The 21,342-nt window shown below is 47.8% G+C and overlaps 2 protein-coding genes across 7 annotated transcripts in view; one reads left to right on the top strand and one right to left on the bottom strand.

Annotated features, from left to right (window-relative positions):
• Positions 1-1,820, bottom strand: part of Sbf2 (SET binding factor 2) — a 349,435-nt gene extending 347,615 nt beyond the window's left edge. For 4 of the 6 annotated variants that reach the window (XM_076550122.1, XM_076550109.1, XM_076550106.1 and 1 more), the window contains exon 1: positions 1,603-1,820. In XM_076550122.1, the coding sequence (XP_076406237.1) occupies positions 1,603-1,657 (55 nt within the window). In that variant the 5' untranslated portion in view covers positions 1,658-1,820. The remainder of the gene's footprint in view (positions 1-1,602) is intronic. The other 2 variants (XM_076550130.1, XM_076550118.1) reach the window with 1 other exon arrangement.
• An 8,490-nt stretch (positions 1,821-10,310) lies between these two features.
• Adm (adrenomedullin) lies at positions 10,311-14,566 on the top strand. The gene is made up of 5 exons (XM_006978585.4): positions 10,311-10,546; positions 10,951-12,579; positions 13,005-13,124; positions 13,276-13,425; positions 13,614-14,566. Exons 3-5 carry the CDS (start codon positions 13,027-13,029, stop codon positions 13,918-13,920), a joined length of 555 nt encoding a protein of 184 aa, XP_006978647.1. The 5' UTR covers positions 10,311-10,546; positions 10,951-12,579; positions 13,005-13,026; the 3' UTR covers positions 13,921-14,566.
• Positions 14,567-21,342: the final 6,776 nt, after the last annotated feature.

Here is a 21,342-nt window from a genome sequence, read left to right on the forward strand (position 1 = left end):
CTAAAAAATGACATGACATTTTGCAGCAGCCAGAAGATTCTCTAAATACAACCCAATGCCTTCTTTTTGGTGTATGCATGCGTGTGTGTGTGTGTGTGTGTGTGTGTGTGTGTGTGTGTGTGTATGATGGAGGGCATGCATCCTAGGGCACACCTATGAAAGTCAGAAGACAACTCTGTGTAATCAGTTCTTGCCTTCCACCTTTTCATGACTTCAGGGATCCAACTCAGGACTCCAGGCTAGCCCAGCAAAAGCCTTGATCGGCTGAGGTAACTCACCTACCAGCAAGTAGTTCTTTTTTTTTTTTTTTTTTTTTTTTTTTTTTTTGGTTTTTCGAGACAGGGTTTCTCTGTATAGCTTTGCGCCTTTCCTGGAACTCACTTGGTAGCCCAGGCTGGCCTCGAACTCACAGAGATCCGCCTGCCTCTGCCTCCCGAGTGCTGGGATTAAAGGCGTGCGCCACCACCGCCCGGCGCAAGTAGTTCTTTTAAGTGACCTCAATCAGGTAGTAGTGAGAAACCAAAGATGTGAAGAATCCCTTCTCTGATATAAAATTCTTAGGGATGAATAACAGAAAAGAGGTGGGTAGAACAATGGTGGGTAGAACAACGACTAACCATCGACAAAGCACAACCTAAGCACCTCCTGGGACAAGGAAGAGGCTGGAGAGCAGGTACCTAAACTTCCTTTCAAGTTTGAGACTGGAATTACCCTGAAAGAAAAGAGCTTCCCCAGCTCACCTAGTTATTACATCCCGCTTATCTATATATAGCAACACAAAGAGATACAAACACGAAAATAAACGTGCGTGAACCCTGTATACTCCTGGTTGCGCAAGTCCATCAATCAAAAGTACAAAAAGCAGAGCATCTGCCAAACTGTCCCTTGTGAAGGATTCTCTGACGAATAAAGAGAACAATCAAAGCACATGAAAGCTAAGCGAGAGCACCTGCAGTGGTGGCTATCTTTACTTAAGAGAATCCTTTCGTTCTGGAATGCCGGCCCATACGTCCTGAAAGAATTTCCTAGAAATGTTTCAAAGTGCATGGATCCTTTGGCCCTTCCAAGTACCCGGCGTTTCGGTCGGGACGTCCCAGCCCCGCCCCCCAACCCCCGCAGAGGGCAGGCGGGAGGCAGCACCGGACTCTCTGCACTTCCTTTCCGGGAGGACTGCCCCCAGCGTCCCTCTTACTCAGGATGCAGGGCACAAGTGGATTCCTAGGAACTCCCGCACAGTGTGCTCCCGCCCTCCCAACCCCGCCGGCACGAGGGCGCGGTCCCGGGTGCCAGCAGCCTCCACGGCAGAGCGCGCCGGCGCGCGGGCAGGCTCTCCACCGGCCCAGCCCCCCAGCCCCCGGGCGCACCGCCACGGCCTAGCCCCGCGACCGCCGTCCCGCGGTTCCCTCACACACGCCCACCGCCAGCTAGGCTCGACCGCGCAGCGAAGGCCCGACACTAGTCGACCCCACCGCTCCTCCACCGCGGGACCCGGCCCTCCCGCTCCCCGCCTCCCGGCCACGACGCCCGGCCCCGCCGAGCCCACTGGACGGCTGCCGGGGGCGGAGGCGAAGCCCGGGGGCGGCGCCCGCCCCACACCCTTACCTGGCTTCTCGTGGTCGTAGCCTACCACAATGAAGTAGTCGGCCAGCCGAGCCATGACCGCCGCCGCTGCCGCGCCCGGGAAGCGGGTTCCCGTCGCCGCCCTCGCCGCCGCCGCCCACCCGGCCCGGGCGAGCTCAGCATTTTCCCTTCAGCGGCTGTAGCGGTAGCAGCGGCGCTTCAGCCATGTTTGACAACCGAGGCGCGCACTGCGCCTGCGCCGCGCCTCGCGCCCGCCCCTCCCCCGCCCCACCCGAGAGGGCTCGGCGACCCGGTTCCCGGCGTTCGCGAGCCCACGCGGTGCTCCGAGACCGCTCGGGCAACGCGGCTCGGGAAGTGGGCGGTCGGGCGCCGCCTCACCACGCGCCGCCACGGAGGTCACGCACTTTAGAGCCTGGCTGCTGCCTCAACGCCCCCCTCCCTATTTATTTTCCTGGAACTGGGGTCCTTCCTTCCGCCTTCCCTTTCCCTTTTGCAGTTGGGGGGAAAGCAAATGGAGGGGCGCGGGGTCACTTAGAAAGTTTGCTCTTTTTTTTTTTTTTTTTTTTTTTTTGCCGCTTGCTACCACCGGCAGCACGGAGGAGATTCTCCCGCCCTCGCTGGAAGCTTGGAATTTGCACCGCCAAGGCTTTTTGCTGCACGTTTCCTGTTTATGTTGTGCAGATGGGAATTTAGAAACATGCCACCGAGCAGGCGGGGGAGGAAAAGACTTGCGCAATCCTCAGAGGCGCCTATGGTTTCAGGGCTGCCTAGGCCGGGGGTGGTCAGCTTGGGCTTTCCTCTGAGCGCCCGAGGGAGTTTTATTCCACCTAGGAACGGGGCATCCCCGGGATCCTCCTGAAATGGGCCGGTCTCTCCCCGGGGAGCCCCGCCCGCCTGACTTTCACTGCCTTGCAGCGAGCGGGTCAGGGTTCTAGTAGCTGAAGCAGGAGTTAACGTCCAATTTGCTCTACTGCAAACAAGGAACAGAATGAGTTCGTGGAGCTCTGTGTCCGGACTAGAGATTATCCAAGTTGATTGCGCTTTTAAAAAATATCCCCTACTGATATTTTCGAATTTGGCTGGCACGGAACTTGGATGAGATTACTTTTTAATGATCATAAAATTTTAGTAGGAAAATATGTATGCGAATTAAGACTGAAGTTTTCGGAACCTGGGGTTTAGAAATGATCTTCATGAGGACATCGTTCACTGAGGGTTTGATCTTTAATGTATTGTACATAGTAGGTGCTAACGTGCTTAATGCAACACACACACCCTCTGCCAAAGACTAGCAGAAAACTGGTGATAAGCTGTGAACTCAGAGTCCAAAGGGTCACCATCTCAGCTGCTCTGATTGATTAGTTCTCTTTTCTAGGCCAGCATTCCCCTTCCTGCTTCCGGGCCGGGAACTTAGGGCCTCATAAGCTGGGGAAACCTTGTACCATTAAACTATATTCCCTGCGAAAAGCCAGACTTTCAGCACATGCCTGAGAGGGTTGGGTTATGCTAGAAGAATTGAAACTGAAGATATACTTTACCTCAGGACCTCCTTTGTAAACGGCTACTTGTCAGTCAGCATAACTACAGTGATGAAAAGTACGTTGGTTTTCAAAATAATTAAACAAAACAAAACCACTCACCACACCTCGTAGAGAAAATTTCCCAGTAACTTCCCTCCACTTTTTCAGTAAAAAGTGATTTCACTTCCTCTAGAGACAACCCATTCCACTGGTGAACAGCCATGTTAGAAAGTCCTTCCCTATTCCGTCAGAGTTGTCCTGTAACTGCCCTTGTTGTGTTCTCTGAAGCTACTGGGTAGGGGAAGGACACCACATGACTGTCTTAGTATGATTTTGAAAATGATTATTGTGGGTCCCCCCCCCCAATTTAACCTCTCTGGAATCTGGGATCGGGGACTGGGGAGGGGCCTGAGAGCCCTATGCTGCTGTTCTTGCAGAGGAGCAAATTTGATTCCCAGCAGCCACATGACAGTTCACAACCAGTTAGTTAGCGTGGGATCCAGCATCCTCTTCTAGCCTCCTCCAGCAACAGGCACAAATGTGACACATGAACATGCAAACATCCGTACACATAGAATAAGAATCTTTTTATAACTGGAATAAGTTATACATCATAAAATGAAATATACACTTCGGTGACATTTAATGTATCTCACTGTTGGACAATGACCACATCTGTCTTGTTTCAAAACATTTTCTTCACTCAGATTCATTAGACACTCCCATTTCCCCCCCTAGACCCCCTGCAATAACCAGCTTGCTTTCTGACTCTTTGGTTTTGCCTACTGTGGATATTTCATATAACTTGAATTGTAAAGTATGTGAGTTTTTGTGTCTGAGAATCTTCTTTGGTATGCTGTTGTCCAGTTTGATCCCTGCTGTAGCTTCAGCACTTCTTTCTACTTTATTGGAGTATCAATACTCCATTCTGCCTTACTGTTGAATAACATTCCACTGTGTGTATGGATTGTGCTTTGCTTACCCGCTGGTGGGTTGGGGCATTGTTTCTACTTTATGGTTATTGACACCATAACAATGCATGGCATGGATGTGAGTATCGATTTGCTTTTGGTATATCCTTAGGAGTGGCACCAATGAACAGTACTGAATTACATATAGTAATTCTCTGTTTAATTTTGAGAAACCACAATGATTGAATGATTTTACCCATCAGTACTGAACAAGGATTCTAACTTCTTTATATCTTTGTCAACACTTGTTTTCCTGGTTTTTTTTTTTAATATTATAGGCATCATAATAGGTATGAATTATTTTTGTTTGTTTTGGGGGTTTTGTTCTGTTTTTTGTTGTTTTGGTTTTTGTCTGTTTGTTTATTTTTTGAGACAGGGTTCCACTGTGTAGCTCTGGCTGTCCTGGAACTCACTCTGCAGACCAGGCTGGCCTCAAACTCAGAGATCTGCCTTCCTCTCCATCCCAAGTGCTGGTATTAAAGGAATGGGCCACCACAGCCTGGCCCAATAGGTATAAATTATTAATCTTTGTTGTTGCTCTTAAGACTCAGTCTCACTAGAGACCTCACTAATCTGAAACCTAGGTTACCCTTGACCTCTGGATCCTCCTACTTTACTGCCCCCTCCCCCACAGACACACACTGGGATTAACAACATGGAATTAACCACCAGGCCTAGCTAAATGAATGTCTTACTGTGCTCTTGATTTATATTTCTTTAATGACTCATGATGTTGAGCATCTTTTCCTGTGTACGTCGGCCATTTCTAAATCTTCTTCAGAGAAATGTCTATACAAGTTCTTTGCCAACCACACCCTCCCCCCACCCTGCTAGGAGCTAACCATTGGCTTCCCCCAAGCTAAGCAAGCTGTGTTCTATTGAGCCCTAGCCCAAGCCCAGCTCTGTTTGTCTCCGTTGTGTTTGTATACTCAGAGAACTAGATCCCTATCACATATAAACTCTGCAGATATTCTGTAGACTGTCAGGTCATTTTCCTGATCTTGTCATTTGGCTCACAAGTGTTTAACTTTGATAAAGTCCAAATATTTGTTGGTTTTCTGTGATTTTTGTGTCATATCTAAGAATCTATTGTTGAATTTAAGATCATGAAGATCTACTTCTGTGTAAGCAATGCATAATTACAGCTCTTGTATTTGGGCCTTTGATCCATTTTTAGTTGACTTTGTAGTGGTAGGGTTCTCGTTTTACCTTTTTTTTTAGATCTATGTTTATTTTCTCTCTCTCTCTCTCTCTCTCTCTCTCTCTCTCTCTCTCGTGTGTGTGTGTGTGTGTGTGTGTGTGTGTGTGTGTGTGTCTGTGTGTGTGTCTGTGTGTGTCTGTGTGTGTGTCTGTGTGTGTGTCTGTGTGTGCCTGTGAAAACCAGAAAAGGATGTCAGAGTCCCCGGAACTGGAGTTACAGGCAATTGTGAGCTACCCATTATGAGCTACCCCAGCTTGGATGCTGGGAATTGAACTTAGTTCCTTGGATGAGAATCAAGTTCTTTTAACCACTGAGCCAGCTCTCTAGCCCCCATTTACTTTTTAAATACATATTATTTAAATTCTATTTGCAAGTATTGGTATTTTTCTTCTGATGCTAGGAATGAAACCCAGGGTAATCACTATTCCTTCTACTAAAGCTACATTCCCACCCTGCAAGTTTATTTTATTTATTTATTTACTTATTCATTTATTTTTACTTTATCAAACCTAGAATCAAGCACTACCTTCCCAGTTGTATTTACTCTATCGGGGTCTTAGGTAGACTATTGGATGTTTAAATGGCTGTTTTGTAAAAGAGGCTTTCACTTGTCCTCAGGTAAATGTCTAAAGGTACTGTGTTCCTATCTACACATGAACACATTAGCATCCACTGAAGCTGTACTTTGCTTTCTCACCCAACAACTGCCTGGCTGCTAAAACTGATAAGCCCAGACAAGGCAGCCTGATTGCTGAGGTTGGCTGAAGGCCATCCCATCCCCTCAGATCACTACCATCATCTTCTACCAACAAGGAGAGAACAAAGCAAGTCCAGATTTGTTTGGCTGAAGACTGGGAGCTGCAGGGGAAGAAGGCTGTACAGCCCAGTGATGAAGCATGCACAAGAGAGATGACAGTCTTTCTTGCCTTAGAAGACAAAATGGAGCTGATGACTAGTGAGGACGATCTCTCACCCTGGTACTCCTCCAGTGGGCTGTGGTGGGGTAAGTGGTTTAACTGTACAGTCATTTCAAGTGCTTCCTGTGGTTAACCACTACAGTTCAGGGAGGCAGTATGAAAGTCAGATTTGACCATATGTCCTGCAGGCAAGACCAAAGGGGGGGGGCGGAGGGGGCCCTTCAAATTGCATCTACCAACCCATAACAAAGGAGACTGAGAGCTGTGGTGGAAAATTCCCTGATCCATTGCCACATCTCTAACCACTCAGTTGCCTAAGTGAGAACCTTAATGGCTGCTCCCCTTGATGCTGGTCTTTCTCTCACCCCACATTCGTCATTCAGTCCTGTTGCTCCTACTTCCCACATATCCACTTCACTCTGACATCGAGTCACCTCCCATCTTGGTAGTTATAATACCTTCCTTACCTGTTTCCTTGTTCATTGGTTTCGTGTGTGCTAAATATGGTTCTATATATGTAAAACATTTTTTTAAGATCAGGTTTCATGTATACCAGGCTAGCCTCAGACTGTCCAAGCACTCAAAGAACTTCTGATCCTCCTGACTCCACTTCCTTGTTGGGATTACAGGTGTGTACCAAACTCAAGGTAAATGTGTGTATCAAGCACACTATTTTCATTTTGAACTATGTTTGGGCTGCAGGGAAGAGAACTTGCAGAGATGGCTGATGAAATGTGACCTAGACCATTGAATCTCGACATTCATTTGAAGTACCCATGACTGCAGCGACTACAGTATAAATAGGTACTGTGAGGTTTTATAGGCTGCTTTTAGTTAGATTGCATGTTTGGCGAACAGGCCTTGGCTACATAATTTGCAGAGTCCAGTGCAAAATGAAAGTGAAGGACCCCCTATTCAAAAGTTAAGAATTGCAAAAGAGTTTCAGCAGAGCAGTAAAGCAAATGCAGGCTCTTCTGAGTACAGGTCCCATGCACCTGAACAAGGTGCATTTCCACAGGGCTGGCTGTGTTGGTGAAGTGTGTGTGCACACTGGAGTAGGGGCAGAGTTCAGATGGTGACAAGATTGTGTGCACCCTAACCTACCCTGGGTGCTACCACCATGTTTCTTCCCTTGCTGCTCTTCAAACCCGTCTACCACAGTCATTAGCTGAGATGATATTCTTCTTTTGTTATTTTTGAGCTGACAGTGGGACCCAGAGCTTTGTGCCTTCCTACCACGTATTTTATCACTGAGCTACCCCTCCCTACCTCAAAATAATCTTGAGTTGTTGTGTTGTCATGGTTACTGTTGAGGTGATATCACTATATAGCAAAGCTCACAATCCTCCTGCCCCAACCTCCTGAGCGCCAGAATTACAGGAGTGTACCATCATGCCCAACACTCAAAAACTATCTTTTAGATTTTTTTTTTTTTTTTTTTTAAAGATTTATTTATTTATTATGTATACAGTGTTCTGTCTTCACATACCCCTGTAGGCCAGAAGAGGGCACCAGATCTCACTACAGATGGTTGTGAGCCACCATGTGGTTGCTGGGAATTGAACTCAGGACCTTTGGAAGAACAAGCAGTGCTCTTAACCTCTGAGCCATCTCTCCAGCTAGATTTTTGTATGTAAAATGTGGGGTTTTTTTTTTTTTAATTCTGAAATCTTATTAATTTGACAGGACAAAAGGATCTCTGAGGTAAGTGTGCATCAAATCATTTCTATCCTATTTTTCAAACCTATTTTCTTAGTTACTTTTCTATCTCTATGCTACATCATCATGACCTAGGCAACTTATAGAAGAAAACAAACAGTTGATTAGGTCCCTAGAGTTTAGTTTCAGGGGGTGAGTCCACGATTGGTGGGGACCATGGCAGCAGGCAGGCCGGCAGGCAGACAAGCAGGTATGGCACTAGAGCAGTAGCTGAGAGTTGTAGACCAGTTGCATGCTGGTCCACAAGCATGAAGCAGAGAGCTAGCTGGGAGTGGTGTGGGCTTTTAAAACCTCAAAGCCCACCCTCAGTGACACACCTCCTTCGACAAGTCCACGCCTTCTAATTTTCCCAAGTACTGCTGTTAGTAGAACAGCCTTCTCTGTGCCTGTTGCCTTCTCTGTGTTCTCTTTCATTTATGCCAGAACAAGTTGCTTTCTTTAAGCTTTGGTGAGGTTGACCATTGGGCTCTATCATGTGCAAAGACTATCCGTGTCTGCCTGTTTTGTACAGAAGCTAGGAACACAGCTGTGTAGTAGAACAAGTGCTTCACATATGGAAGGTAAAGAAGGAGGAGGAAGAGGAGGAGGAAAAGCATCTTTTCTTTATGCACATGCACTCGGCCTTAAAGCCAGAGGTTAACAGTCTTCCTGTCTCTGCCATTCCAAACAAGATAGAAATCACAGATACAGTAACAGTGCTATTTATTTGGTCCCAGAGGTTTTAAACCTGGTCCATCTCCTGTCTTATACTTAGCTGGTTTTGTGTGCATGTTCATTTTCTGGGAAGAATCTCTATTTTCATTAGCTCTTGTGAGAAGGCAGAACCCCGGAAGATGCTCTGAGCTTTGCATCCTGCCTTATTTACCCCCAGGAGACCAAATCCGAAAAGCTGATTGTGTCCTCTCTGTAAACCACTTGATGTTATGACTTCAGGATGCATCTTGAACCTTGTTTTCAAGAGAATGTTGTAAACAAGCCCTAAGCTTAACAGGCATTTTGTGCCTTGTGAATAAAAGTGCATCATAAAATTTCCTGTCTGAAAAGCGGCATCTGAGATCATCGTACAAAGCACACAGTTGCTCCCATTTTAGTTACTAACATCATTAGTACTATTTATTATTTCTCATTACTTTTATAAAGACCTGAGTACGATGACCCTAGTGTTAAGGACTGTGTACCCACTGTTAACTAAGAAACAAACCACACGTTCAAAACAAACAAACAAAACCTCCAAACATTGCTAAGAATTAGGTTCAGATTTAAGGCCTAAAAATAATTCAGTTGGAATGTGAGGAAGACATTGAAACACCATTATTCAGCAAGCTTTTAGAGTATATGTATATTATATATATTCTAGAGTATATGTGCATATGTATATTTATCTGTATGGTGACAGAGTGTACAAATCAACACAACTTAATTCTAGGGCACGAGAGAGCACAGGTACACGCGTGCGCATGCACACACACACACACACACACACACACACACACACACACACACACACACACACAGGAATCTTCTTTAACCAGGATTATTTTTTCTTTCTGTTTTCTTACCAGGAAGATTTTAAACATGTTTCTTCCCTCACTTCCTTCCTTCCTTGCTCAATGTGAATTTACAATCATTGCGCTTGAATGGATGCAATTCTGTGAACATATGGCCACAAGGACCTCTGCTGCCTTATTTCTCTAGACCTGGAACCCAAAATGCATTCTAGTGATTTCTTTTTTCCCCTGTACTTGTAATTAAGTAAGGCAACTCATTTTCACAAGAAGGGAAGGAAAAAGTAGATACCCAGACGTGGTGAATTCCTCATCTACTTCCCACTTAGACCCTTTAGCACTTTGGGGAGCGCATTGACAGAGGCTGCCCACCCACGCTAACCACAACTATACAGACGCTTTCTAAGATTTTCTAACAAAATCCTCTGAGTTGCCAGTCTGGGACCTCGCCTAAAAAAAGAATTGGCTTGGTTCTCAGGCTACAATCTCTTAAGTGCCAGCGCGGCGAAGAGCACCCAGGCTGATAAGGCGCGTGCCAAGGCACTCAGGTGGGGATTCTTGGCACAGCGCCAACGTACTGGCGCAGACACAGAAGCTCCGGTGGAGCCAAGCCACGGAATCCCTCCTTTCACCCTTGGGTTCGCCACCTGCGGCTCCAAAAGAAGTGTGAGTGTGTGGGTAGGTGTCGGGGGAGGGGTTCGGGGTGTAGCTCAGTGATAAGAACTGGAGCAGAAAGATCAGAAGTTCAAGGTCATCTTTGGCTACTTAGTTTCCCAGGCCAACCTGGACTACAGGGGAACCTATTCAAATAACAACAACAAACTTCACTAAGAGCATACTTGGCGATCATGTCCCAAGCCAGAGCTAACCTCGGGTCATGGACTTTCCTCAAATACGAAGCGAGGAGACAATGAGTTTCAGCCAGGCAGGATTCTCTGCAGACAGCCCCCCTCAAGGCTGGTAGGGACTGGAGAGAAGGAGTCCAGCTCACGAGACTTGCCCTGGCTGTGGGCCAACGCCCGGCTGTCCTTGACCTCCCGGGCAGATCAAGACGCGGGCCAGGGAAATGAAAGTAAAACCTGATGTGCTCTCCCTCCGCCCCCCCCCGGGCCCAGCGGGAAGTTGGCGACAGGTAGGTCGCATCCTCAGAGAGATTGACAGCCGCGGCGTCGACAGACAATAAGGGGATGAAGTGAAGGGAGGGGGGCGGGGGGCGCGCAGGGGAAAGGGACAGAAGCGGAGAAAAAACTATGGTGAAGTTCTGGGTTTCCTGGGACCCCCACAGAGCTGTGCGCTACCTGGGATCGGTGGGGCAGGCACACCAGCGCCTGGCTGGGGCTGCGGTGACTGTCCCGCGGCCCAGAAGGCCCGAAAGCGGCCAGTTCGCCTAGCTGTAGCCCTTTCAACATTTGTGCCCCAAGCCCCTATCAGAACCAGAGCCTGGAATCTGTCCCCCGCCCCAGGTGGAACTCAGAACTCCTGTTCTAAGAAGATTCCCCAGAATAAGTAACCTCAGTGCGGCCATTTCTCTCCCAGGTGCAATGTCCGCTGTTCAATCTGGAGAGTGACAAGTGGCCTGAGCCAGCAACGCTCAGCCCAGACCTCGATGTGGGCAAGGTCCGCGGGACACAATGCCCAGCCGGCTTTGCGCTGGGTCTCAGAACATTTAATGGCAGACGAGGTAGGAAGCTTGGAGATCTGCCAGGGACGCTAGGAAGAGGACATGACTTGTCTGTGTCCAAATCCCCAGAACTGAGGACTAGGAGCCGGGGTAGGTAATGTCGTTTAGCTTTGGGACCTTCCAGGAAGGTGGTAGGTAGTGACACAGTAGACCTGCATGCGGAGCTGCACCTTGGTGCTCAGTTTGGCCCTAGAAGGGAAGTGAACTTAAGAATCTGTGAAGAGCCGAACGTGTTCGAACTGATTCATCATGAATTAGCACATATCTCTGGGCTGGGGCCGGAATTCTCCTCTCCTCCTTGGCGAGAATGGTGACCCCCCCGCCCCGAAGAATTCAGGCCACCGCACCCCAGTCTTTTGAGTTCGGACTATACAGCTTCCCAACTTTAGTGTGACTGGGCAATATACGCCCCTTCTCTGAATTTCACTTTAATATACGAGAACCCCAGCTCAGGAATGTGTGCAAAGATCAAAAGAGGCTGGGATTTGCCAACGGTAAAGCGATTAACATACGTGAAGCATTAGTGTGCTGCCTGTCAGTCACTCCTCACGTTTACAATGGATGAATGAAGGCAATCAGGTCAACTCGCAGGTTATAACCTTATAAGGCATAATAGTATTACAAGGAGGAAAACAAAACCTCCTTCCTAATTTTGGCTATTCCTGTATTTCCAAATTGGAATGTGAGTTCTGAATCTTCAGATAACTACCCTCTCCAAACCCCAATTTTCAATTCAGCTGTTCCCAGCTTTGCCCTGATTACGAAATCTTACTCGCTAGCCCGTCTAAAGCCTTCAGTCTCAGCCTCTGTCAGGGAGTCTGAGCCTCACCCTTCCTGGGGTACCCTGCCGGCAGAGGCCGAGGGGGGTCGAGGCTCAGTCAGGTGCTAAGCCGGCAGGGGGCGCGGCCCATTTGAGGACACATCTCTCAAAGTCCAGGGTTTAGGTTAGCCATGTGTCCCACCCGTCCCCCGGTTCTTACAGCTCTGTCCAGAAAGCTCAGATCAGCATTCTGAGCTGTAGAGGTTCTGGGAAAAGGATCCCCCCTCACCCCAAGCTGTTCTGGCCCTCCTTCCCGTCTCACTGTCTGAACCCTACGCCAGGAAATCAGGGCAAAGGAAGTTCCGCACCAGTCTAATCTCCCAGAGCCGATCTCTGAGACCCCGAGCCACAAAGGACCTCTACCCCTACCCCCATACTCAGAGGCAAGCTGCGGGGCAGATCAGATCTTAGAAGCAAGCGCGCTGGAGGAAAGGGAGGGCTCCAGGGCAGAGCAGGCCCCGCCCCCCCGAGCCGGAGCGTGTATAAAGCGCTGGAGCCAGAGCTGGCTGTTCAGTAGTTTCTTGGTGACATTAGGCACAACAGCTCCAGCGTTACCGCTCCTGCTTCTCATCGCAGTCAATCTCGGACTTTGGGGTTTTGCCGCTGTCAGAAGGACGTCTCGGACTTTCTCCTTCAAGTGCTGGAAAAATCACCCCTTCAGCAGGTAAGGACACGCTCCAGCGTGTTGAGGAGAGGGATGGCTTTGCGGACGGCCAAAAACTTGTAGCGCTGGACAAGGGGGACAAACTTTGGGCTATCCACTGTAGAGTACACCTCATGCCCCAGGTCTAGCTCAGGCACCCAGTTTGAGCTCTCCTGAGATCTTTCCTCATTGGGCCATGATTCTGGCAGTTGAGATGGAAACCTCTGGAAGCCTGGCACTGTGCAGGGGCTTCCTTTGCCTTGCTTGTCACCGACCCGGCCAGTGCAAAAGCCTCCGGCGCCTCTCAGTGCCAGGGGGAGATAAGCCATTGGGCCAAGCAGGGCGCCGCCAACCCCCCCTCACCACCCACCACCGCCCTTCGTGCCTCTCACTAGGACTGTGCAGCTGGCCTGGTTGCTCACACTAGGCTCCTTGCTTCTTTCCAGGGTATCTGAGCGTCGCCACAGAATGAAGCTGGTTACCGTCACACTGATGTTCCTGGGTTCATTCGCCTTCCTTGGCGCAGACACCGCACGGCTAGACGCGTCCTCGCAATTCCGAAAGAAGTGAGTTTGGGGCAGTACTTTCTTCAGTCCTAATACCTGGCAGTAAGGGAAAACTGACGGACGGTCCAGAGGGGTTAGAAGGGAGTGGATACGGGAGCTGGCTGGGACACCTCTTGAACACAAGCCAAACGCATCTGCTTGCATTTTTTAGGTGGAATAAGTGGGCGCTAAGTCATGGGAAGAGAGAACTGCAAGCATCCAGCAGTTACCCCACGGGGCTCGCTGATGAGAAGACAGTCCCTACCCAGACTCTTGCTCAGCTCCAGGACAAGCAGAGCACATCTAGCACCCCACAAGCCAGGTAACTATACCCTCTGCAGAGGATGTGCCCTCTCCACTGCTCTGGCCCCGGGAATGGTCCTGGCTGGACTGCAGCTCCGGTGGAGAGAGCAGGTTCCAGGTCCTTTAGATTCTGCATGGCTCCGGTCCCAGGTGGTTGGGGTCAAAGCCCGAGTTGATGAGGTCTCACGTATCCTTCCTTCTCCGCAGCACTCAGAGCGTAGCCCACATTCGAGTCAAACGCTACCGCCAGAGCATGAACCAGGGCTCCCGCAGCGCTGGGTGCCGCTTTGGGACCTGCACAGTGCAGAAATTGGCCCATCAGATCTACCAGTTCACCGACAAAGACAAGGATAGCGTCGCCCCCAGGAACAAGATCAGCTCTCAAGGCTATGGCCGCCGGCGCCGGCGTTCCCTACCAGAGATCCTCCGGATCCGGACTGTGGTGTCCTCCCAGGAGCAGGCACACGCAGCCCCAGCCTCCCAAGCGCAACCGAATCATCTCCAGGCTCTTTAGGATTTAGGTGCGGGTGGCAGCATTGAACAGTCGGGCGAGTGTCCCGTTGGCGCCTGGGGAATCAGAGAGCTTCGCACCCAGGGCGGACTGAGACAATCCTACAGAGATCTGCCTGGCTGCCCCTAGGGGAGGCAGAGGAACCGAAGATCAAGCCAGGCTCACGACAGAAACTGAGAATTACAGGCATAACCCTCCGGGCAGGGGTCTGAGCCACTGCCTTGCCCGCTCACAAACTGGTCTCTCACGGGGCATAAGCCTCATTACTACTTGAACTTTCCAAAACCTAGCGAGGAAAAGTGCAATGCTTGTTGTACAGCCAAAGGTAACTATCATATTTAAGTTTGTTGCTGTCAAGAGGTTTTTTTTTTTTTTTGTAACTTCAAATATATAGAGATATTTTTGTACGTTATATATTGTATTAAGGGCATTTTAAAGCGATTATATTGTCACCTTCCCCTATTTTAAGACGTGAATGTCTCAGCGAGGTGTAAGGTTGTTTGGTTATGTGTATGTGTGTGTGTGTGTGTGGTGGAGAGCGCCTGATTACCGCCTGTGGAAGAAAAACATTGTGTCTCCGTATAATCTATTTACATAAAATATGTGATCTGGGAAAAAGCAAACCAATAATAAACTGTCTCAATGCTGATTCATTCTCGTTTCATGCATCTAGAGAAAGATGGTCTTGGTTTGGATCGTTGGGAGTGTTGGGATCTTGCTTCTTGTTTGGGGGATCTCTGTATGCACCGGCTTATCTGTCACGAGCTCTGTTATCCATGTGGGTGCCCAGAGCGCGTGTCCCGGGTGGGAGTCAAGATTTCTCGGAGATACCCGAGTGGCGGCCAGACCGGGTTGGGTAGGATGAGTCCCTAGTAGTTAGGCGAGCCTGGGCTCCCTTGGTTGCGCAACACACTCCCAATTTTATGGGATTGCTCACAGAACCTGCGCTAAGGCGTTGTTTGGAGACTTATGGTCATCTTCAAGGTTTTCTAAGTAGAGAGTTTATGCTGCAGCTGTGGGACTTAAAGTTAAAAAGCTTACTCGTGCAAAATCTTCGCAAGTCTCTGGGAAACCCTCGGCTAATAGCCAGCCCCAAGGCCTCACTACCATAGCGTCCATAAGTGGGGCTGTGGCGCTCCCTGCTGGTCATCATGCGTGGTCCCCAAGAGCGGTGGAGTAGTACGTGCGGTTTAATAAGTTCTCCTACGTGGGAGTCAGCACACAGCCTTAATGAAAGAGGAAAGGGGAAAAAAAAAAAAAAGCAGTTTGCAGATGCCAACCGGGCTCCCCCCGACCTGCACGCGGGCTCCCTGTGCTGGGACAGTGACTCAGCGCCCACACGCTGTGCAGTGAGCAGCTGCTGGCCGGAGGCGGCCGGGACGGACGTGCAGCCGGAACCGTGCGCCACGGAGGCCCTGAAACCTTCATTGTTCCGCCTCCCCTCCAGCTCTCCTCTTCCTTCCTCTTTCCCAAGCCTTTTCCACGCTCCTTCCACTTCTCTCTGGCCTTCTCTCCCTCTTTCCTTCCTCCTTGCTTTCTGTCACCTCCGGATCCTGGGAGGCGTGCTGGATCCAAGGCTTTCAGAAGACTCAGCATAAGGACTATTAGAAAGGGAGGTTAAGGTGGTGCCATATACCTGCCTACTTAGGAGGCGCGGGCCGATCGCTCAGACAATCCCTGAGGATCAGTGAAACTTCTGCTGGCCGTTTGGACAGGCTGAAATGCCTGTACCTCTAGCTGGTTTAGGATCTCTGGAAGATGTTTGGAGGATGGAAGTGTTTGAGGATGGCATTACAGGGCCCCAGCTATGAGGCTGGATGTTTTTTTTTCCCTTGCAGAAGGAAATATGCACAATGAAAAGCACTGGTCCTGAGTCTGAATCCAGACACAACCTGATTTAGAGGCAGCTCCTGCTTCAGGAAACCGCCCCCCCCCCCAAAAAAAAAAACACCCAATAGCACGTAGAATTCCCCCACAAAGCCTCAATTGCTGGCACCTGGCTGTCGGCAGTATCAGTCCCATCCAGTTCCGTGTCTTATTTGATCTTAACAGTTTCGTGAGGCTCCCGGCACCAAGGTCAGCAACAGACCACCCTGACCCTAGGGACTTCTTGCTAAGTACTGGCTTGGACCTGTGCCAGGCACTGAAGCGGCACAGGGCATGTATGAATGAGGAAAGGGCTAGACGCTCCAACCCTGCGGTTTCTGCTCCAGTGGGTTCAGGGTGGTCTGCAGAGGCTATGTAAACCGCTAAGAGCAGAGACCTCTTTGGCCTCATAGACTGTGGCTCAAGACATTCATTCATTTTCTTTCTTTAAGCCAAGGTTTGTCCCGCAGCCACAGAGTCCTCCAGCCAAAACCTCACTCTGGCAGAACTTCAATCTACCAGACAAAGCTGCCAAAGACAGGTTGGGCACCGGCTTAAGGGCAGCTGAGAGCAGAGAACAGACAAGCATCTAGCCTTGGGTCTGAGGGAGTCTTATGACTCAGGGAATTTAAGGCAAGTGTAACTACCGTGGTTCAGCCCTGAGAGCAACCAGACAGCTGCGCAGCTGGAGTCTTTCCGATGGCTAAACCTGTGACTTGAGACATTTCTGAGCAAACAGAGACCCTCTTATGACCAGCCTGGTACAGCATTTGGGATTAACTAAAGGTCACCACGAAGCTTTGGGGCCTTCTCTGGGAGCTGGTCAACTAGCCCTCTCCATTTTTTTTTTCATCAGGTGTTGAAGGTTATCGGGATAGGGCCTCCTGATGCCAAGAACACATCATTTATCAACAGCGTTGAGTCATTTGTGAGCCGACTTGAACCTGTCCACAGCTAAGAAGTAGTCACAGTTTTTATCTGGAGCTACTGTTGCTGGCTGTGGGAATGGTATCATCCATTTGTAATCAACCAAGGCTACCAGACAGTTTCTTGAAAATTCAGCACCCACAGGTTGTCTAAACAGCTAAGGGTGGAAAGGAGGCTTGGGGTGGGATGGAAACCGATTCTTTTTTTAGCACTCACTCTGTGTCAGACATTCTCCCAGCCACTTTCTATACTTTATCTCACTGAGTTCTTACAGTGGCTTCGTGAGGTAGGTGTTCTTATCTCTATTTGTAGATAAGGCGACTAAACCTCAGAGACACAAAGCAACCCGGGCGAGGTGGTGCAGTGGGTGGTCAGTTGGGGGAGCCTGGATCTGTACCCCAGTGCTGCAGGCTGTTTTGATGCCACGAAAACTTAAGTAAAATGAGATCATTTTAACCTTTAGATTCTCAGGCCAGACGTCCCCCCAAGTCCTCTAACTCCAAGGATGGCTTGGGTAGGTGGTTTACACCTGTGCTTCTCAGAGCTCTCCACTGGGGCCAGTAGGATGGGGAAGGAGAGTCACGTCAGCAATGAGCTCAATACACACAAAAGAAAGAAATGAAGCAGGGTTTAGTTCTTAGTCTTAGTCTGAAGCTGGGTTTATAAATCAGGAATAGCCTTTTCTCATCCTGAGCTAAGCCACTGACCTCTTCGGTTTGCATTGCCAAATATAGTTAGAACATACACTGAATGGCCTCCAGAGCTGGCTTCTGAGAGAAGGGCCTGCTGAACTATTCCTGGCTGTGCACAGTCCTGCACTGTACTTCTCCAGTGGCCTGGAAGAACACCTGTGTCTACAAAACTGGAACTAATGTTTCCACCCTTGAGGTGGACCTTTTGTCTAGGCATCTGCTGTTCAAGGCAGCTTTTGAGAGGAGGTTCTGAGCCTGACTCTGAGGGAGCGACAGGGGCTGCCCCTCCTTTCCCCAGCACAAGAGCGGGAGGCCTTGTTATCCCGAGTTCCAGGGAGGGCTTTGCCAAAGCTGGATTGGAAGCTTCATCTTCATTTGCATGGGAAGAAGGGTGAGGCTAGATAGATATCTGGTGGTCCCACTGGTCTTGTTCCAGAGCTATTTTGGAACATTCTGGAAAAACAATAAAATGACTGTGGCCACACAGGCAGCTGATTTTAGTAGACTATTATACGTTTATTTAAACAGCAGGAAGTATTTGACTTATTACATAGTATTTATTCAGCATAGCAAAGACTCACCTTTATTCCCATCCCTAGCCATAATAACCACCAATAGTATTTTAATCTATACTTTTTTAGATACTTTAATACATTATAGACACATATACATCTAATACACAGACACAGTCTTTTAAGCATGGAACTCTTGAGTGGGGAGAGCTGAATTAAACACACACACTTGTCCATTTAAGGCAAAATGTCATTACCAGCTGGGCAACATTTCTCTCTTAAAATATTTATTTTATATATTATTATATATACTATATATATTGTGTTATATACTACATATATTAATTTTCTTACCCCTTCCTGAATCCTTGATAGCAGCCCTAGCAAGGATTTTATTTTATTTTTGGCACTAACTTGCTATGTAGCCAAGACTGGCATTGCACTCCTGAACCTCCTGCATCCATCTCCTGAGTGCTGGATTACAGATGTGTACCTCTGCACATGCTACTGAATAGCCCTCTTTAACATGTTTGATATATGTATATGTGAAAGTGGGATTGTAAAATAAATCATTTATTTTACACCTACATGTTTTAATATATAAATCTATTGTTGCATTTTTTTGTTGTTTCCCAGTTTTTTTTATTCAAATCACATAAGAAATGTTTTTCCTATCTTTAAAAAAATTTAGTTTTTAAATTTACTTATTTTTACCTTTGTGTATGCATGCTTAAGTCTATGTGCACCACATACATGTGGGTTCCTGCTGAGACCAGAAAGAATTTGATCCCCTGCAGCTGGAGGGACAGGTGGCTGTGAGCTATCTGATGTGGGTGCTGGGAACTGAACCAGGGTCCTCTGGAAGAGCAATAAGAGCTCTGAACCACTGAGCAATCTCTCCAGCTCCCTCTTGTCTTTTTTTTTAAAAAGCATACAACTTAAGCTTATTATTATTAGAGTTTGTATGTGTGTGTATGTGTACACACACTAGCATCCATGCCACCACACACTTGCGGAAGTCAGGAGAAAACTTTCAGTAGTTGGTTCTTTCCTTGTACTGTGTGTGTCCCAGTCTCAAACTTAAGTAGTCAGGCCTGGTGGCAAGCATCTTTATCCACTGTACCTTCTCACCGGCCCTTTCTTGCCTTCAAGTACTCAGTGAAGGGTACTTGAGTCACCTCTGCCACAAGAAACATGTGGATGAACATCTGGTTCCATGACCTCTTATGGAGCTGAGTCTGCATTTCTTAGTCAACTATATCCAGAATGTTCACCATTTAGTCAAAGAGGCTTCAGCATGCAGATGATGCTAAGTTACAGGAGCTGCATTCGAGACAGCTTTGCACCATTGTCTAGTCTCACTAGCAGTGTGTGAGACTTCTCATCTTCCCCTGGCTTTGGCAACCCTGGCGTATGTGATGGTTAATTATATATGTCAACTTGCCTGGGCCATGGGATGCCCAGCTAGCTGGTAAAACATAATTTCTAGGTGAGTCATTGAGGGCGTTTCCAGGGGAGATTAGCATTTGAATCAGCAGACTTAGTGAAGAAGATCCATCCCCACCAAAGTGGGCAGCCATCATCTGGTCTATTGAGACTGGTAACAAGGCAAGAAAGTGCAGAAAAAGGGGAAATTCCCTTTTTCTTGTTGAGCTGGGATATCTGTTCCCTCCTACTCATAGACATTCGACCTTCAGTCTCTAGGCCTTACATCAGCAGCACCCTGAAGACTGGGAGCTACACCCTCAGCTTCTCAGATTCCCAGGCCTTTGGACTCAGACTAAATTATACCTTTGGCTTTCCTGGTTCTTCAGCTTGCAGATAGCGGATCTTCTCAACCTCCATAACTGTGTTAGCTAATTTATATATTAAATATCCATCCATCTATCTATCTATCTATCTATCTATCTATCTATCTATCTATCTATCTATCTATCTATCTATCTCTCATCTCGTGCTAATTCTGTTTCTCTGGAAAACCTTATAAAATACAGTATGAATCCTCTTTTCTGATTTAGAAAAATTGATGGATGCAAAAGTAAACTTATTCAGAGCTGGGAAGGTGACCACTGTGACAAAACACTTACCTAGCATGTTTGAGGCCCTGGGTTTGATCCCTAGCACACTGCAAATAAAGAAATAGAACACAAATGCAATATTGCTTACATTTCCACAACTCTTTCCTAGTGGATTTTAATATGCCTACATTTCCTTGTTTATTGGTTGAGTGAACTTTCCCTAATGAGCTAGGCAATTTAAAAAAGAAGTGGGATCGTATTTGCCTATTATTTTTTTCCACTCCCCTGTATATCTTGGACATCTTTCAGTGTCAATAAACACATCTATATACAACATCATTTTTATTTTCTTCACGGCATCTCATTAAATGAAAACATCACAATTTGTTTAACCATTCCTCTCTGCTGTTACACAATAGAATTTTCCTATATTTTTGTCATTAAAAATACTCCTATGTAGCCAGGCAGTGGTGGCACATGCCTTTAATCCCAGCACTCAGGAGGCAGAGGCAGGTGGACCTCTGTGAGTTCGAGGCCAGCCTGGTCTACAGAGTGAGTTCCAGGACAGGCTCCAAAACTACACAGAGAAACCCTGTCTCAAAAAGCAAAAACAAAAACGAAAAACTACCTTTTGCATTTATTTTTGGATCATTTCACGACTATTTTTTAGGATAAATAACTGGAAGCAAAATGGTTAGGGAGCAGAGGCAGGAGGACCTCTGTGACTTCCAGGACAGCCAGGGCTACATAGAGAGACCCTATCTAAAACCTGTCTAAAAAAAATGTATATGATTTGTGCATGTGAGTGTGGGCATGAATGTGCCAAAGCACACAGGTGGGGCAGAGGACAGCTTTGGGGTTGCTTCTCTCCCTCCACTGTAGACGGGAGTCAGTGGGGAGCACTCAGAGGTCAAGGTTTTACATGCCCTCACCCACTCAGCCACCTTACAGGCCTTCATGGTCTTGATAGTGTCCTTTATAACTTGAATACTTTCAGGAATACTTAAGTTATAAACTTGTTCTAGTAGCACAGTTATCATTATCAGCTGATTCTTTCTTCATGCTTCATTTCCTATTATAATTTGAATTTTCTGGTTCATTTTATTAAAGCTCAATCTGTGGTGACTGTGGACTGAGGTGAATCACTCTACAAAGCTTGTTTGCTTCTTTTTGAGACAGGGGTGCGTGTGTGCGTGTGCGTGTGCGTATGTGTGTGTGTGTGTGTGTGTGTGTGTGTGTTTAAAACATAAATAACCTTTTCCTCCTATGGAGTTCAGACTGTCCTGCTCCAGTTACTGTCCATTGTATGGAACAGTGGCGTTCAGGCTGCGGCTTGCCTTGAATGGCTCCATTTGTAAACAGCAGTCGGCTGCATATTGAGTGCCAAAGCTTAAGCAGACTGATTCGGCA

The sequence above is a fragment of the Peromyscus maniculatus genome, chromosome 1 (genome assembly GCF_049852395.1).
Source record: "Peromyscus maniculatus bairdii isolate BWxNUB_F1_BW_parent chromosome 1, HU_Pman_BW_mat_3.1, whole genome shotgun sequence".
Classification (NCBI taxonomy): domain Eukaryota; kingdom Metazoa; phylum Chordata; class Mammalia; order Rodentia; family Cricetidae; genus Peromyscus; species Peromyscus maniculatus.

What these genes read in the sequence shown, in the direction of transcription:
- Adm (XM_006978585.4), top strand. Translation starts at nt 13,027, where the DNA reads ATGAAGCTGGTTACCGTCACACTGATGTTCCTGGGTTCATTCGCCTTC. An exon ending in TCCTCGCAATTCCGAAAGAA is followed by an intron (nt 13,125 to 13,275) that starts GTGAGTTTGGGG and finishes TGCATTTTTTAG; the next exon opens with GTGGAATAAGTGGGCGCTAA. An exon ending in TCTAGCACCCCACAAGCCAG is followed by an intron (nt 13,426 to 13,613) that starts GTAACTATACCC and finishes CCTTCTCCGCAG; the next exon opens with CACTCAGAGCGTAGCCCACA.